At 50.5% G+C, this 12937-nt stretch overlaps 1 protein-coding gene across 2 annotated transcripts in view; it reads right to left on the bottom strand.

Moving 5' to 3' along the window:
• GPR107 (G protein-coupled receptor 107) overlaps positions 1-12937 on the bottom strand; it is a 230880-nt gene that overhangs the window by 179416 nt on the left and 38527 nt on the right. For both annotated transcript variants that reach the window (XM_086924821.1, XM_086924820.1), the window contains exon 2: positions 9908-10033. In XM_086924821.1, coding sequence (XP_086780947.1) covers positions 9908-10033 — 126 coding nt within the window. The remainder of the gene's footprint in view (positions 1-9907; positions 10034-12937) is intronic.

Genomic DNA, 12937 nt, shown 5'->3' on the forward strand with positions numbered 1-12937 from the left:
GGTGACTTCAACCTCCCTTTGTGTCCAAATCATAAGAACGGAAATTGCGGCCTCCAAAACTAACTTGGGAACCCCACACCTCACTTCGCACATTCACTATGCGGTAATAAACTCAATGAAATTCTATTCTCCCTAGACTTGGATTACGCGAACGAACTGGTCAACCCACAGCAGGATTTTCAGCCCACTTTCCATGGGCGAGGCCACTGTACAATCATAGACTATATAATAGCCTCAACTTCTCTTAAAGGGCAATTAGCGAACTTTGAAACTGGGTCAAACCCAACAAGTGATCATTACCCGCTCAGTATAAAAATCAACATCAAACAGAAAAGAGTCCATACCACAAAATTGAGTTCCCTTACACAACAAACTCTTGCCATGAACAAACTGAACGGGTATACAGTAAAATGGGCTAAGATCGACCCTGAGGAGGTGACACAGAGGGTCCTTGAAAAAGCAGGCCAGTGGATATCTAAATGCACGTCTCTGAACGCATCGCCGCAGACGATTGTCAGCAGTTTCCGAAACATTCAGGAAACAATAAGGGATGAGTTATTTGTCAAAACAAAAAACAAGATCAAACACCCTACTGCGAGATGGTTCGACACCGCATGCCGAAAGGCCCTCTCATCACTCAAAGACGCCTTGCATAAGCCTACCAGGGATCCTAAGGAAATCTCCCATTTGAGGAAGATCTACAACTCAGCAAGGCAAGATCGTAAAAAACAAATTAAAAAAGATCTCTGGCTGCGCCTACACGACAGTGCCCAAAGAAAAGACAGTACTGCATTTTGGCAAATCATTAGATCGCCCTTCCTGGCCAACAACGCAGATATTGAACACCTTGATGTGGCTATTTCAGAGGAAAACTGGGTCTCCCACTTCGCCAAAATTTTTGGAACAGCCCCAGTGCCTGCAACAGAAAACACAACATACGAGGTTCAGCCAAGGAGAAGTAACACCTACCCAATTAAGATCCATTTTCATCTAAATGAAATCATAAAGGCAATCAGGGCTTCCAAACCCGGCAAAGCCCCAGGCCCTGACGGTGTTCCAATGGACCTGTTTCTCCATGACGTGGATTTCTGGTCGCAGCTAATCACCCGGGTCATGTCAGCAGTAACTAAGATCGGCCTGTACCACTCGTGGTCCACTTCCATTCTTTTGCCCATTTTCAAAAAAGGTGAACGCAATGACCCCGCTTGTTACAGACCAATCTCCCTTCTGGACTCAATGGGCAAGATTGCAGGTCGGGTACTCCTGGACCATTTACAATCCTGGGCCCGGGAGAATAACATCTTAACCGATCTGCAATATGGTTTCCAGAAGGGACTTGGGACTGTGGAGCAGGCCCTGAATCTCGTCTTACTGGCTGGTAAATATGTACACGCCAAAGGAGGTAACATCTTCCTCGTCTATGTCGACCTAAGTGCGGCATTTGACTGCGCTCAGCACGCGAAACTCTGGCACATACTAAGCGACCTGGGCGTGGATCCCCCGATAACAACATTCCTGCGAGAACTCCATTCAAATGCTGAAGGCAGAGTTCGATATGGCATCAGAGGCGAGCTGTCACGTTCATTTCAGATAACGAAGGGAGTAAGACAGGGCTGTGTCCTGGCTCCCTTCCTGTTCAATCTTTATACGAACGGACTCGAACAGGCTATGCTGGAAGGGGCCCAGGATCTCCCCCAGATAAATCATCGCCCGATACCTACGCTGTTGTATGCTGATGACTCAGTGATCCTAGCACGGACCCTAAACCAACTCCAGATCCAAACCAACAAGTACACAGCATTTATGGAGTCACTTGGCCTCAAAGTAAACATTAAGAAAACCTTTACAATGCACCTTGGTCCCAGGACCAAAACCACAAAACCAATAGTGGTAGATAACATCAAATTGGAAAAAACCCAGGTCTATCCATACCTGGGTATCCTAGTGGACGATGCATTGAATGAGCGGAAGGCAATTGAGGCCAGGAATCTTCACTTTCGTCGAGCTACATCAGCCTTAACATCTTTTTCACGGAAACTGGGGAAACCAGCCCCATCTGAACTTTTGACTATATACTACGCAAAATATCATAGCGTGGCTACTTATGGTGCTGGAATCTGGGGCTACGGACGTATTGACCAATTACAGGTCACCGAAAACTCCTTTGTAAAGTACATCCTGTCCCTCCCTCAAAGCTCGCCGACATTAGCCTCACATCGGGAGCTTGGCATGGAGTATATTGTTGACACCATTCGATGTCAGCCCATTCTCTTGTGGCATCGAATATGGTGCAAGCCTGAATGTCATTTAACCCGCTCCCTCATCGCTGACTGCCTAGCTCTGGCAAACTGGCGTAAAATCCCATGGTTAACCTACGTATTCAACTTCTTTAAAGACTTGGACCGCGTTTCCTACTTTGAAGAACCACCCTCAGTAGAAGATATTTCCAGGAAGCAGTTAAAGGTAATGTGTCTGGACCACCTAAGGGAATTACGGAACCAGACAGAGATTATCAAACCATTAAACGAAAAAATCGGCGCCCAACAATCTGGAAAATGCATACAGCCTTATTTGACGTATTTTTTATCTAATTATGAAAGATATCTATTAACAAGACTTCGATTTAACATTTTCTTTCGTCTAGTTACATTCCCTGAAACGAATAACTGGTCGCCAAAGTTGCTGAACTGTCCCTGTGACGGAATTTCTAAACAAACTACGATCCATGTAGTCCTCTTCTGCAAATATTAAAAAACATCAAGGAAAAAATGGATTATTCCGATTCTCCGAATCAGTGGTTACAGACAAACGCATGCAGCATATCTTTATTTGCAATCTTTAAAGTCAATGCATGAAGCCAAATTTATAGCGACCTTCCTCAAAGAAGTCTTAACATTACGTCGCAGCATTTCTAGTTAAATGAGAACTGAACAGTATTTTAAACCCTAGTTCTTTATTTCCACTCAAAAATGTTATTAATACTGTGTTTTCTATATCATGTGTTAAAATTCTCCTTTTTTTTAAACTATGTACTTTTTATGATTATTGAAATGATAATCGAATAAAAGTCAATGAAACTGAAACTGAGTCTATATTCTGCACTCGGTAGTGCTACCTTATTATACATTAAATCAAATGCAACACAGTGAAATTATACGTTCGGTCATCCTCTGAGTAAATTTGCATGGGCGTCCTATAACACAATACAGTAAATTAAAGAAAAACCTTCATCCATACATATGTTGCATGACGTGCCAAACTTTCACCCGTAGGCAGTCCCGCAATGACCAGGTCGGCAAACCCGGTTGACCCGTCGTATTATAGCCAGTGCAGTACTCCAAAGGTAAAGGTCCAGGAGTCCTGGTTAGTAACATACATAAAATGTGGGACCATAGCATGGCAATACACCCACCGTGTGAGATAGCCCAGAGCAAGTCCGAAGGAGTAGCAAACGTTTGGGTTGAGCGGGAAATCCCTAAATATTCCCAAGGTGAGGGGAAACATTATCCCCAATAACTGGTGTCAGACAGTTCATAGGAGATGTAATGCATGACCGTACTGAATACAGCCCCAGGGGGCAACTGTTATACAGGTCCCTGCTCCCAAAATAAGCAGTTAAAAGTGGCTGATATAACGTCCATGGGGGTAAAGGTGTTCACTAAGTTACCCAAACAGACTCCTTAAAGAGGCTTGCCCAAACTGAGCATCCACCGGAGTATCAGAATCTAGACAGAAGTGGCGAGCAAAAGTGGCGAGCTAACCAAGTAGCAGCTTTAGATATCTCTGCAATGGGTACATTTCTGAGAAGGGCTGTATTGGAGGCCTTCTCTCTGGTGGAATGAGCCTTTGGACCGCCAGGGAGTTGCTTATTAGCTAACTGGTAAGAGAAGGTAATGCAGGCCACTATTCATCTAGAGATGGATTGCTTAGAGGAAGGAAGACCAGTGCGCATAGAACAAAATTCACAAAGGGACGGTCCGATTTTCTTAGGCTCTTGGTTTTATCCAGGTAGAGTTTTAGAACCCTTTTGAGGTCAAGAGATTGCAATGCCCTCTCAGGAGGGATGGTAGGGTTCGGGAAAAAGGTGGAGAGTGTAATTGACTGATTAATATGAAAATACGATTCAACCTTGGGTGGAAAACTAGGATGGGTTCTCAGGATCACTGTTAGCATGGAAAATTAGATAAGGGTCTTTAGAACATAGCGCCTGGATCTCGCTAACTCTGCAAGAAGAGATAATTGCTACTAAGAAAGTGGCCTTCCACATCAGGTGCTGCAGTGATGCTTTATTAATTGGTTCGAAGGGGGGACCCATCAGTTTAGTAAGGATTACATTAAGCTCCCAAGGAGGAGAGGGAGACCTAACCGGAGGATAGACCTTTTTCAGCCCTTCAAGGAAGTCCTTAACTACTGGCATCTGAAAAAAAATCAAGTGACCTGGAGACCTGATTTAGCCAAATACAAAAGGTTTGGGAAAATAACCTATTCCGGTCAAAGGATGTGGTTATGGCCATTGGCTGTGCACCATAGGTAGAACTTATTCCATTTGACAGCGTATGACTTCCGCGTAGATTGTCTCCTCGCTTCTTTTAGAATATTCATACAGTCTGATAAGAGACCTAGATGTTCATATTGGAGAAACTCAGGAGCCCAAACTCCCAACCCCACGCCGCCCGCAGCCTTTGGCATGCATAGTGTAGGGTTGCCATTGCACCCAAGGGACCCCATCCTCCGAGGCCAAAAGATATATTAAGAGGAGAGGGGGGTGTGCAGCCCCCCTCTTTGAGCCTTCTTGGGCCCCTGGGGCCTAAATCTAAAGGAAGGGAGGCTTGCAGCTCCCCTCTCCAAACCGAATATGCCCATGGACCCCATCCCCTGGGCCTGAATACAATCAAAGAAAGGGGGGGGGGGGTTCTGCATAACCACCCTCCCAAATCCTTATTAGGCCCCTAGGAACTCCATCCCCCGAGGCCGTATATTAAAAAGGGGAGGTGGGCCTGCACAGCCCTTCTCCCCAAGCAATATTGGGTCCTGGGGACCGTACCTTATTTTAAAAAGTTGCCTTCGGGCTGGTGTACCCCCTCCTCCGAGGTCAAAACATATATTCTGGAGAGAGGGGCATGCAGCACCGTTCCTAGAGTCCTAATAGGCCCTAGGGACCCCAACCACTGGGGCCAAGATCAAATGGGGGGGCGGTGGGGTGGGGAGGGGTGCAGCCCCTAGCAAAAACACATAGCAACTAAGATAACATGCATACCGAGACCTGAAGCGGAGCACAAGACACGTTTGTAATGCTTCGATACTTCAACTACGAGAAGGCATCAAAGCATGACCAATAATTTTACAAATCCTATTGTGACCTACATAAAAAAAAAGAACAAAGCAGCTGTTACTGAGGATGAGCTGCACCAGACTGAGGAGAAAAGAACTTCCACCTCAGCATCTTTGCATTGTACTGCATGCAATTGTGAAATGTTGTGAATTAGTGAAGGATGTATAGCATGTGTGACTAACGAGACGGATATCCTGAAAGTAAGGCCAGGCTTTGGGGAAGGTCGCAGGCACAGGTGTGTGGGTATTTGTAGTGTGTTTGGGGATGGTGGTGGGTGTGAGAGTATGTGGTGGTGGATGTGTGGGGGGTGTCGTGTGTGTGGGGTGGGTGGTAGTGTGTGTGGGTGGTTGTCGGGTGGTTGTCGTGTGTGTGGGGTGGTTGTCGTGTGGTGGGGGTGTCGTGTGGTGGGGGTGTCGTGTGGTGGGGGTGTCGTGTGGTGGGGGTGTCGTGTGGTGGGGGTGTCGTGTGGTGGGGGTGTCGTGTGGTGGGGGTGTCGTGTGGTGGGGGTGTCGTGTGGTGGGGGTCAGGGGTGTCATGGGTGGGGGGAGGGGATGGGGGGTGTCGTGGGTGGGGGGGTGTCATGGGTGGGGGTGTGGTGGGGGTGGTGTCATATGGGTGGGGGTGGTGTCATATGGGTGGGGGTGGTGTCGGGGTGGAGGGTGTCGGGGTGGCGTGACTAACAAGACGGATATCCTGAAAGTAAGGCCAGGCTTTGGGGAAGGTCGCAGGCACAGGTGTGTGGGTATTTGTAGTGTGTTTGGGGATGGTGGTGGGTGTGAGAGTAAGTGGTGGTGGATGTGTGGGGGTGTCGTGTGTGTGGGGGGGGTGGTAGTGTGTGTGGGTGGTTGTCGGGTGGTTGTCGTGTGTGTGGGTGGTTGTCGGGTGGTTGTCGTGTGTGTGGTGGGGGTGTCGTGTGGTTGGGGGTGTCGTGTGGTTGGGGGTGTCGTGTGGTTGGGGGTGTCGTGTGGTTGGGGGTGTCGTGTGGTTGGGGGTGTCGTGTGGTTGGGGGTGTCGTGTGGTTGGGGGTGTCGTGTGGTTGGGGGTGTCGTGTGGTTGGGGGTGTCGTGTGGTTGGGGGTGTCGTGTGGTTGGGGGTGTCGTGTGGTTGGGGGTGTCGTGTGGTTGGGGGTGTCGTGTGGTTGGGGGTGTCGTGTGGTTGGGGGTGTCGTGTGGTTGGGGGTGTCGTGTGGTTGGGGGTGTCGTGTGGTTGGGGGTGTCGTGTGGTTGGGGGTGTCCGGGGGTCAGGGGTGTCATGGAAGGGGGGAGGGGATGGGGGGGTCGTGGGTGGGGGGGTGTCATGGGTGGGGGTGTGGTGGGGGTGGTGTCATGGGTGGGGGTGGTGTCATATGGGTGGGGGGGGTGTCGGGTGGGGGGGGTGTCGGGGTGGGGGGTGTCGGGGGTGTCGGGGGTGGGGTGTGTGGAGGAGAGAGTGTGGTGGTGGTAGGGGGATGGTGATGTGGGGAGGAGTGTGTTTGGAGGTGGTGGTGGGTGTGAGTATGTGGTGGTGGGTGTGAGTATGTGGTGGTGGATGCGTGGTTATGGGGTGGTGATAAGTGTGTGGGGGTGGTGATAAGTGAGTGGGGGTGCTGATGGGTGTTGGGGGTGGTGGTGGGTGTTGGGGGTGGTGGTGGGTGTTGGGGGTGGTGGTGGGTGTTGGGGGTGGTGGTGGGTGTTGGGGGTGGTGGTGGGTGTTGGGGGTGGTGGTGGGTGTTGGGGGTGGTGGTGGGTGTTGGGGTGGTGATGGGTGTTGGGGTGGTGGTGGGTGTGTGGGGTGGTGGTGGGTGTGTGTGGGGTGGTGGTGGGTGTGTGTGGGGTGGTGGTGGGTGTGTGTGGGGTGGTGGTGGGTGTGTGTGGGGTGGTGGTGGTGGGTGCGTGGGGTGGTGGTGGTGGGTGCGTGGGGTGGTGGTGGTGGGTGCGTGTGTAGGGGTGGTGGTGGGTGCGTGTGTAGGGGTGGTGGTGGGGGCGTGTGTAGGGGTGGTGGTGGGGGCGTGTGTAGGGGTGGTGGTGGGGGCGTGTGTAGGGGTGGTGGTGGGGGCGTGTGTGGGGGTGATGGTGGGGAGTGTGTGGGGTGGTGGTGGGTGTGTGGGGTGGTGGTGGGTGTGTGGGGTGGTGGTGGGTGTGTGGGGGGGTGGTGGGGGCGTGTGTGGGGGGGGTGGTGATGGGGGCGTGTGTGGGGGTGGTGATGGGGGCGTGTGTGGGGGTGGTGATGGTGGTGATGGGGGCGTGTGTGGGGGTGGTGATGGGGGCGTGTGTGGGGGCGTGTGTGGGGGTGATGGTGGGGAGTGTGTGGGGGTGATGGTGGGGAGTGTGTGGGGGTGGTGGATGTATGAGGGTGGGGTGGTGGGTATATGGGGTGGTGAGTGTGTGGGGGTGGTGTGTGGGGGGTAATGGTGGTGTGTGTGTGGGGGGGTAATGGTGGTGTGTGTGGGGGGGGGGTAATGGTGGTGTGGGTGCAAATGGGTGGGGGTGGTGTGTGTGGTTTTGTGTGGAGTGTGTGTTTGTTCGTTGCATTAGGCATAATGCTAGACTCAAGACCATACATATATCTTATACAAAGGTGACTGGTAGTTTAAACTGAAAACCCAAAACAAAGTAATGTCAAAAAATACAGTGTCACAAACAGGCAGCTAAAAGCGCAATAGTGTGCCACAATATCCTGCAGTGTGTCCTCATCAAAATAATCCTCCTCACAATCCTAACAATGTGGAGAATATGACCCCTGAAAATAGGTCACTTTTTAGGAAGCATGAACATGCTTTTGCTTTCCGTGCAATGTGTTGGTTGGCACAGACTGCCACTGCTTTACTTAGCCACACTCTAATGTCCTGTACTCCCACCACTGTGCCTTCTGCAAACAATGCCCGCACAACCTAGCCCCACTGCACTGCATGCCTGGCTGCCACCGCTCCATCTATGCCCAGCTGCCACCGCTCCACAGACCCCATGCTGCCACCGCTCCATCCACCCCCGACTGCCACCGCTCCATCCACCCCCGTCTGCCAACGCTCCATCCACCCCCGATTGCCACCGCTCCATCCACCCCCGATTGCCACCGCTCCATCCACCCCCGACTGCCACCGCTCCACGCTACCACTGCTCTGCCTGCCCGGCTGCCACTGCTCTACCTACCCCACACTACCACTGCTCTGCCTGCCCAGCTGCCATCGCTCTACCTATACCCACATTGCCACCACTTGAACCTACCCCCACTCTCCCTACCCACCCGCTGCCAGATCTCTACCATCCTGCTGCCAGTGCTGTCCCTAACCCCACTCTCCCTCTCCACCAATGCCACTGATCCATTACTCCCCACTGCCACACTCCATCTATTCCCCCGATGCCACCTGCTCCCCTGCCGCCGTTCCACCTGCTCCCCCACTGCCACCAATTCACCTACTCCCCCGCTGTTACTACTCCACTACCCCAGCTGTCACTAGTCCACTACCCCTGCTCCACCTACCCCCCCACTGCCACAGCTCCACCTACCCCCCCACTGCCACAGCTCCACCTACACCCCAGCTGCCGTTCCACCTACCCTTCGCTGCCAATGCTCCACCTACCCCCGTGCCACCTACACCCCCGTGCCACCTCTCCACCTACACCCCCATGCCACCTCTCCACCTACACCCCCGTGCCACCTCTCCACCTACACCCCTGTGCCACCTCTCCACCTACACCCCCGTGCCACCTCCACCCCCGTGCCACCTCTCCACCTACACCCCCCGTGCCACCTCTCCACCTACACCCCCGTGCCACCTCTCCACCTACACCCCCGTGCCACCTCTCCACCTACACCCCCGTGCCACCTCTCCACCTACACCCCCCGTGCCACCTCTCCACCTACACCCCCGTGCCACCTCTCCACCTACACCCCCCGTGCCACCTCTCCACCTGTGCCACCTCTCCACCTACACCCCCGTGCCACCGTTCCACCTACCTCCCCACTGCCACCGCGCCACCTACCTCCCCACTGCCACCGCGCCACCTACCTCCCCACTGCCACTGCTCCACCTACCTCCCCACTGCCACCGCTCCACCGCTACACCTACCCCCACACCTCCTCTACCAACCCCCCCGGTACCACAGATCGACCAACCCCCACATTACCATCACAGCATAAATCAACTGAGCCATGAATAGTCACTATCCAGAGGTCTCCCAAAGCAGTGTTTAGCAGGAACAGACTGAGTCTGCAACCACTGAAACAAGGGGCAGGGAACATTGCTCACTGGGAGAGGAGGCAAATAGCCGATTAGGAGAATAAACTGCTCCAAATACCTAAAGTATTTGTTCTGCTCTTGCCCTCTTGTAGGTCTAGCTTTCCTGTTCACTCTAAACCTCTAATATCAGCTGCTTCATCACATTCAGATCAAGTATGTTCAGACACCCCCCAGCTAATTCCTGTCTTTACTCTTACCTCACACTCCGATTCCCCAAGCGTCAAGGGTTTGCAGTTGGCCATACTGAGCCCTGGGCCGCTGTCAGCCAAGGGAATGGTGGCCTGGTCAGTGGGGTACAGTAACACACAAGAGGCAGTCTTACTTAGTGATGCTGTCAGCAGACTCTGGTAACTTACTGTGGATCCATCTTGAATCGAGAGGTCTCGGCCCCCATTCATTTGGAGTCTCGTAACATTGACCTGCATGTAGCCGTCCTTGAACAAGCCGAAGGTGTTCAGGTGAACTTTCTGCCGCACGTCATTCTGAAAGACAATACCAGACGTTAAGCAAAAGCCTCCCTGTGCCAGAGAGCGACAGCTGCGTTATCGGATAGGGTTCTTAATTAGAGAACATCAAATATAAAGTAGAACAACGGGTTGCACCTGACTGACAGAGTGAATAACAGATTGTCTCAACACTCAGTTTAGCAAGACAGACAATCACTCTGAAAGAGCACATAAGGCAACTGGGATTTTTTTTATATACAGCTATGCCACCTGGGAGACGAGATACTCCGCTAGAGCACACTGCCATATCCATAACAAATTCTTTATAAATTTAATATCATATCATATTTAAAAAGTTCTTAAAGAAATCGCAAAAATAATCTACTGTTTCAAGTCAAAGCATCCAGGTAAAACCTGAGAGGAAGGCTGGAAGATTTCTGGACGTGAGAAGAGACTAAACATGTGAAGCCGAGATCTGTTACCTTGCTTTCTTTCACCCTGTTCTTCCCACTCTCATCCCAGGCATTCATCAGCCACTTTCCAGCTGCTTCAATAATCGATATGGGGCAGGCGCGGCCAGCGTTCCGCCAGGGGCAGGCGCGGCCAGCGTTCCGCCAGGGGCAGGCGCGGCCAGCGTTCAGCCAGGGGCAGGCGCGGCCAGCGTTCAGCCAGGGGCAGGCGCGGCCAGCGTTCAGCCAGGGGCAGGCGCGGCCAGCGTTCAGCCAGGGGCAGGCGCGGCCAGCGTTCAGCCAGGGGCAGGCGCGGCCAGCGTTCAGCCAGGGGCAGGCGCGGCCAGCGTTCAGCCAGGGGCAGGCGCGGCCAGCGTTCAGCCAGGGGCAGGCGCGGCCAGCGTTCAGCCAGGGGCTGAAGCGGTCACTCTTTTATGCTTTCCAAACAGCCTCGCAATTCTAGTTTACTCTCATGAACCCCAACTTTCCCCAGTGCGACTCAGCGACATGTTCGGCTGCAGAAGCACAGCAATGCTCGTGTGGGCAAAACTCTACTTGAAATGCTGCATTCATGCTATGCATGTTTAGGACTTCAAGGGAAAGTGTAGTGTAGTTCCTATTTTCCCACTAGGCCCTGCGCATTGGAATAACAAACAATAGTATAGACGTAGAAGTGCGGTCTTCCAGGTCTCTACTGACTATGCTAATCTTAATTGGGTTTGTTACCAACTAGCTCAGAGGTCACTGGAAACTTTCTTGACTGACTATGAAGTGATCAGCTTCCCTGGTACAGACAAGAAGGGATTCACTTTTCCAACAACCGCATAAACCTGACAACTTTGCTCCTTAGAATAAGAGTCAATCTCTAGAGTCGTGTGAAACAATAGACAGTTATTTTACTCAGCCAGTTGTGCAGATTACTTTCACCAAGATGCAGAGAACAGAGAGACGGGCGTTTTCAACAAAAAGGTATTATTTATTGAACAGTCTTTCTTCTCATGCAAGAGAAATGAATTGCCACAATTGCAAGACTAGTTATTATAAAAAGTGCGTACAGTAAAAGGAGGATTGCGAAATAATACTGTAAAAGCATTGATATGGTTTCTTAGCCATACAATGGTTAAAATAAATAAAATATATACATTCATATATACATTTAGCTAACGTACTCAACTGGTGCTTCTAACTACGCCTACCCCAGTGTACCTGACCTAAGCCTAATACTTGGGAGGGAGTAAGTAAGTAGCAGTTTTAGTTAAGTTGGTTTTGCCAAGGTTTCCTTCAAGAATTCTCTCTAGGGGTTTAGTCAACACCATACCTCTGAAATAGAATGTTGGAGGTCTTGTATCTCCTTCCAGGACTCAATATCCCAGTCACTCGCAAGAGTAGGCTGGAAACGCCAGAGCTGGATTTTCTCGGCAGGAGAAAAGACAGCGTCTCTCTCAGCGCGTCGAGGAGGAGGAGGGGCAGCGTCCGTGGGCAGCTTGTATCTGCTGGGCTCTGTAAGGGACAGCTGTTCTGCTCCTGTATTCACCACACCATCGTTATTATCGATGTCGTTGAGGCAGCGTTTGCTTAAGGCAACGTTGGTAATATTTATACCTGAAAGGTGCCTGGTTTGACGTACGTTTTTGGACATAAGACGTCAATAAAGATGTCACTAGGAAGTGATCGTCTCTTAGTGCTCATTAAAGTTCTATTACTAATCAAAACATAGCAAGCGGGGTTTTCCCAGGTTGCTGAGTTTTATCTTGTTGAAGAACTCGGAGTGTAATCTAGGAATCTTAGATAGTGGCTTCTGCTGTGTCATTTGCTCTAATGAGCTGCAGAGGAAGAGATTCTGAAATGTGGCTCTGATCGTGTTAGGCCAGAGACGAGTTTCTGAAATATTGCTCTTGATCGTTTATGCCATTATAGGGGTATGAATGGATTATAGCCGTATAGGGGAATAAGGTCACAGTATTGATCGGGGTCCTAGATTAGAACGCGACACCCACTCCACGAATTTATGTCCATCAAATTACTAAAAACTATAGCAAAAAGATGCATGTGTAACATTACCCACCCCAAAATACATATTTGCATTTGAAATGGCGTATTTGAAATACATGGATTGTACTGTACGTCTTTAAGCATAGAAATCATTCAAAATTATAGCATATGTAATCAATGAACGATTTTGCGAAAAAAATTACACATGAAATATCTCTTTATACAGAAAAGAAAGGCGAGATAATTTCATCACATAGAAATGCATTTGCTGTAACATGAGCTAGAGGCTGGTGTAAAGTTATTATGTCTCTAGATATACCTAAAAATAGAATGTCTGTTCTTTATGAATAGGTCTACTTTAAGCAAAGAATTTTTGTGCCAGAAAAGGTAAATATTTTGAAAAAATGTTCAATTCAAAAAAAAAATTTGGGTGAACGGGGGAATAGACTTCCAACGCTTTTCAGCAGTTTTTGTTGATCAAAACTGAAGGCCGAATTAA

Source organism: Lissotriton vulgaris, chromosome 5 (assembly GCF_964263255.1).
Source record: "Lissotriton vulgaris chromosome 5, aLisVul1.2, whole genome shotgun sequence".
NCBI lineage: Eukaryota > Metazoa > Chordata > Amphibia > Caudata > Salamandridae > Lissotriton > Lissotriton vulgaris.